Source organism: Macrobrachium nipponense, chromosome 40, assembly GCF_015104395.2.
Source record: "Macrobrachium nipponense isolate FS-2020 chromosome 40, ASM1510439v2, whole genome shotgun sequence".
Lineage (NCBI taxonomy): Eukaryota > Metazoa > Arthropoda > Malacostraca > Decapoda > Palaemonidae > Macrobrachium > Macrobrachium nipponense.
Window position 1 is genome coordinate 39,653,694 of NC_061101.1, and position 5,000 is coordinate 39,658,693.

At 36.8% G+C, this 5,000-nt stretch overlaps 1 protein-coding gene across 1 annotated transcript in view; it reads right to left on the reverse strand.

Annotated features, from left to right (window-relative positions):
- Positions 1–3,125: 3,125 nt before the first annotated feature.
- The window catches only part of LOC135212104 (zinc finger protein SNAI3-like), an 11,110-nt gene continuing 9,235 nt past the window's right edge, over positions 3,126–5,000 (reverse strand). Inside the window, exons 2-3 of the mRNA XM_064245488.1 lie at positions 4,992–5,000; positions 3,126–4,591 (exon numbers count right to left, since the gene is read on the reverse strand). The exon at positions 4,992–5,000 is cut by the window's right edge and continues 179 nt beyond it. Of these exons, the coding sequence (XP_064101558.1) occupies positions 4,149–4,591; positions 4,992–5,000 (452 nt within the window). The 3' untranslated portion in view covers positions 3,126–4,148. The remainder of the gene's footprint in view (positions 4,592–4,991) is intronic.

The window sequence follows — 5,000 nt, forward strand, 5'->3', positions numbered from 1 at the left end:
AAATATTATAAATAAATAGATATTTAAAGCCACTTACCAAAGCCAAGGGCGGTCATTCTGACAGACGCCCTCAATGAATAGAACAGAAGACTAAAAGAAGAATAATTATGTACAGAAACTGGCCAGCACTGAACACTGCTGACACCAAAACTATTGAAACAAAATGAAACCAAAGATTCGCCAAGAATAACTCGGCTTTTTTTGTATTGCTATTTCACATAATTTACCTTCTGCTTGGAAAATCCGTTGTATGGCCATTCCCTCGCCAGACATTGCCAGGAGACATGATTGTTCAAGCAAAGTTTGCATGATTAAAACTCCTTGGAGGTTCCTATCTAACATGCACCTTTCTGTCGCTGTATCTGATTCCTCTGTTGCTTAAGACTCTTTTTACATTATTATTTACGTTGGATAAATTAGGGTCTGTTTCTCAGGTTTTAACAGACCTTCCTAGAGAGAAACTGCTCACGCACACTCCTATCTTCACCCAACAAAAGAATAGGTAGGAACCGCTTTTCGCTTTTATACCAGACACAACTGAACTAAACTGTACATGTTTGATACGAGACTCACTCACTGATATTAACTCAACAGAAAGGTAACAATGATCATGTATAATGATTACTAAGACTATTTTGTCACTGGGTGAGTCCCTCCGAGCTCTCTCTGCAAGAGCCGGTGCAGACTGCTCGTTGCTAATTTTAATTAAGTACTGAAACCGATCAGAAGAAAAAAAAAATAGTTCTCTTAGTAACCTAAATGAATGCTAAAATGAGAGAAGGTTCTGTGCCATGAGATATAGAAGATCAATCAGTCTGTTTTGAAGTTTGTCTTCACTGCGTTACTGTGATGATGATTGATATGCGCCTTTTGTCTTTTGAATAAAAGAGGCTTTTTTTTCGTATCGTATTCTTGTAAGGGAAATTCATGATTTTTTGCCTTGTTCCATAAGATATGAGATCACTAATAATAATAATAGTATTTTTCAAGCATAGCACCCTTTTGCACGGCGACGAACCGCTGATTATATAAGTAACGAGCAAAGTAGGTCTAAGCCTAATAAAGACTATGAAAATGAATGTACTGTTTCTTTCCCCTCTTACTTTATTCCCTTTTTTTTTTTTTTTTTTTGAAGGTTAACCAGACCTGCAATTCTTGAAGTATATATTCCATTTGCTTTCCTCGCGGTTAAGAATAGTTTCCTTCAATTATGACGGCCATAATGGCCTATTGTTACAGGCCTTGAAGTCGAGGCAAGAAACAAGAAGTATATATTTTACTTGTCTGTAAAATATACAAAATCGTGTTTTCTAGTCTATTCTTGATTTTGTAATGTTTTTCCCTTCCCTTCTCCTCTAATTATACATTGGTTCTTAAACTTTTTATCACCACCCCCTCCCCTATGAATAAATAAAATAAGTGTATCTTAGTTTAACCAGACCACTGAGCTGATTAACTGCTCCCCTAAGGCTGACCCGAAGATTAGATATTTTTAAGTGGCTAGAAACCAAATTGTTACCTAGCAACGGGACCTTATTGTGGGATCCGAACAGCGTTATATCGAGAAATGAATTTCTAATCACCTGAAATAAATTCCCCTGGTTCCGCGTTGGCAGAGCTGGGAATCGAACTCCGGATTAGCCAACGCCACCTCCGAGAGTGGGTTTTTCCCTCTATGGCCCCCCTTGCATCTATCAGTAAAATTCCCTCTCAAATTTAAAGAAAATAAAAGGAGAGAAAGAGAAGTGATTTCGAGGGATAGGGAGGGATGTCAATGCTTACAAAACATGGTTAGCCCAACGAGTCTAACCAGAGTGAGTAGACTACAGGAAACCGATGTTATAAGGCGATACTTTTCCATTTTTTTTTTTTTTTAATCTGAATTTAGCTCTTCATTCTTGGTAAGGGCATACGAATTTTTCCCTATTGCTCGCGCCTCCCCTGGAAATTACTGACGGCCCCCTAGGAGGCGCGCCCCCAGTTTAAGAACCAATGCATGGATAGCGTCATTCTTGAAGTGGATCTCATATCATCTGACATCCATTCTTTGAGATAACTGTTAGAAAACGGGTGTCATTATTATTAACATTATTAGCATGTGTGACCTTTGGAAAAATCATCTCATGGTACTTGATGTGACCGGTTGTGATGGCAATACCTATATATATATATATATATATATATATATATATATATATATATATATATATATATATATATATTTATATATATATATATATATATATATATATTATACTATATATATATATATATATATATATATATATATATATTATATATATATCATATATAATATATATATAAATAAAATATATGTATATGTATATAAGACTGATTGATCCATATCTCACGACACATGAATTCTTATACATATTTTTGAGTATTTTGATGTATTGTTTTTTATCTAAAAATTTATACAAAGGGTAAAAAAGCATTATACTCCATGGTCCCACAGATTATGACTACAGGCACTTCAGGAATTAAGCCGAGCCTCATTTTCAAGGCTTGGCGAAGATACCATTACCTAAATTATTGACTAGATATCCCATCCAAGTCTAATTGTGAAAACTAAAGAACTACACTCTCTCAAACAAAACTCTACTACACATACTATGCACACTATAAGAATATAACCTACACACTTGATGATTACGGCCACATCACCGAGGGGCCCCTCCCTCCCTGCATGCATAGTACTACACAGACACACCAATTTACACTAAACCATAAACCTTCTTAGAGTGTCATAATTATCGTCTCAGATGAAACGCCATATGGCCCCTCTTAACAGCCTATTTCCCTAAATAATAATGATAATAAAAAAAATTCATTCATAAAAGTAGCTTAATTTTGAATACGCTTCATGAGCAATGTATGGAGTATTTGAAATCTCTCATGTTACGTGGGTATGATTACTGTGTAACGCTAAGTACAAAAGCAAAGGGTGACTTCTGGATGCTTATTCCTTCATCAGAAGGCCCTTATGATACTAAGACTAATTACTCATGCACTGCAACAAGACTTAAGGAAGAAAAACTCTTACTTCAACTTAAGCCATGAAGTTATCAAATAGAACTAGGCTATGAAAAATTATATACACGACGTAGAGTTAAATTTTGTCTCTAGAGTAACATGATACGTGTCAGCGGAACTAGACACAGCAAGTCCTAACACTGTTAACAACAAGTAATAGATAAGTTACAGTGTCATTCATACACCAATAGAACCTATCATTATACCTGAAAAAACGACTAGCACAATGTACAACTCATCCTGCACATTTAATTAAATTACTAACAATTCTGTACAGAAATTACCTTCGGTGCAAAAACAGTTGAAGGCACCTGGTTCTGCGAGGCCATAGTCTGAAAACTTTTCCTTATTGCATCAGTGATCAGAGTATTGCATGGCTTTCACAGGCACTGTCATGAGGCTGTTTTCACCGCTAACATCGATACCTGCTGGTAAAGGTTAAATGTGGCACAGTATAACAAAATGACACCAACTGCAACTGCTCCACAATCAATACTGCTAACTAATGGCAAGGCAAATGACACCTAGCGAAGAACTGGAAGCTTTGTTTACACATGGCTCCACAGCTTCAGCTAAACCACAGTCAAGACACAGCACTAACCCAAAATCGGTCCCTTAAGTTGAATCTGGAATATCCATAACTGGATGATCTATGAGAATGCTAAAAACGTGTAAGAAGCAGGGATACTTCTGTTTAGTTAGAATAATGAAGATGCTCAAGAACATAAAACAAACAATTCAATGCCCTTTTACATCTTTTTTTTTATTTGAAAAATGGTCAGTATATTCTTAAGTAAAGTCATGGCTACTACCCAACCATAATAAATAAATAGACAAAGGAAAAAATGAATAAATGAATAAAGAAAATAAGTCAATAAATAGATAAATAAACCGTCGACCCCTGCTTCGAACAACCGAAGTGAGTATACTCTCCTAATTCAGTGACTACAAGTTGTCTGCAGGCAGACTAAGTAAGTACTATAGTGATTTCTATGCTATATATTACATTAACCTGGAACAGTCATTGTACTCCGGTAAGAATCAGAGTAGCCGCCAAGCTTTCGTAAAAAGTCTTTTGGACAATATTGTTCTAGTCAATGAGCCTTCGCCACTGGCAAATGAGGGCCTGACCTCAGTATGGTCACCGTGTGCATAGGCCTAGTGGTCATCCTCACTCCAACTGTGCCGTTGCAGGTTATGCTTCCTGGCTGTGGAGGATGAGGAGGTGGTGGCTGTGTGAGGTGCTGCTGAATCACCGTGTTTTCTGGCAATTCACTCTGAACAACTCCAACCGAAGGAGCGTAATTTGGAGAAGCTGGCTGAGAAGTCTCTGTTCCTCCGCGGTTGTTAGCTCGATGTAGCTTCATGCACGAGGAGGATTCTTCGTGTTTGTATAAGTAGGATTTGAGAGCAAATGACTTCCCACAACGAGTGCAAGCGTAAGGCTTTACACTTGAGTGGGTCTGGACATGAGCTCTCAAGTTTGATTTGTCTGCAAAAGCCTTCCCACACATACTACAGCGGAATGGTTTTTCACCTGGAAATGCAGAATATCTTTTATAGATTCTCCTACGTGAAATCAAAGCAAATCATTAAAAATAATGTTGTTTAAAGCCTTCATAGATATATTACAGTTCAAACCTCGACTTCCAAGGGCAGCTTCTAGAAGACTTTAATATCTCCAAGCCCAGTTTTGCTGAAAGTCGCCATGATAACAAAATACTATCATTCAAAAGCATTGTGGAATCCAGACTTTAGCTACACAGAATGACATTATTATTGAAAAATCTTCAGACATTCAAGTGAAAATATCGACGAAATTGTTGTAAAAAAATAAAAGTTGGTTAAATAACTCAATCTTAGACTCTAACTCAGTTAATTACAGTAGAATTCAGCCATTTATACATCTGACTGAAATAAGTGCCATGACCACTAACCTGTATGTG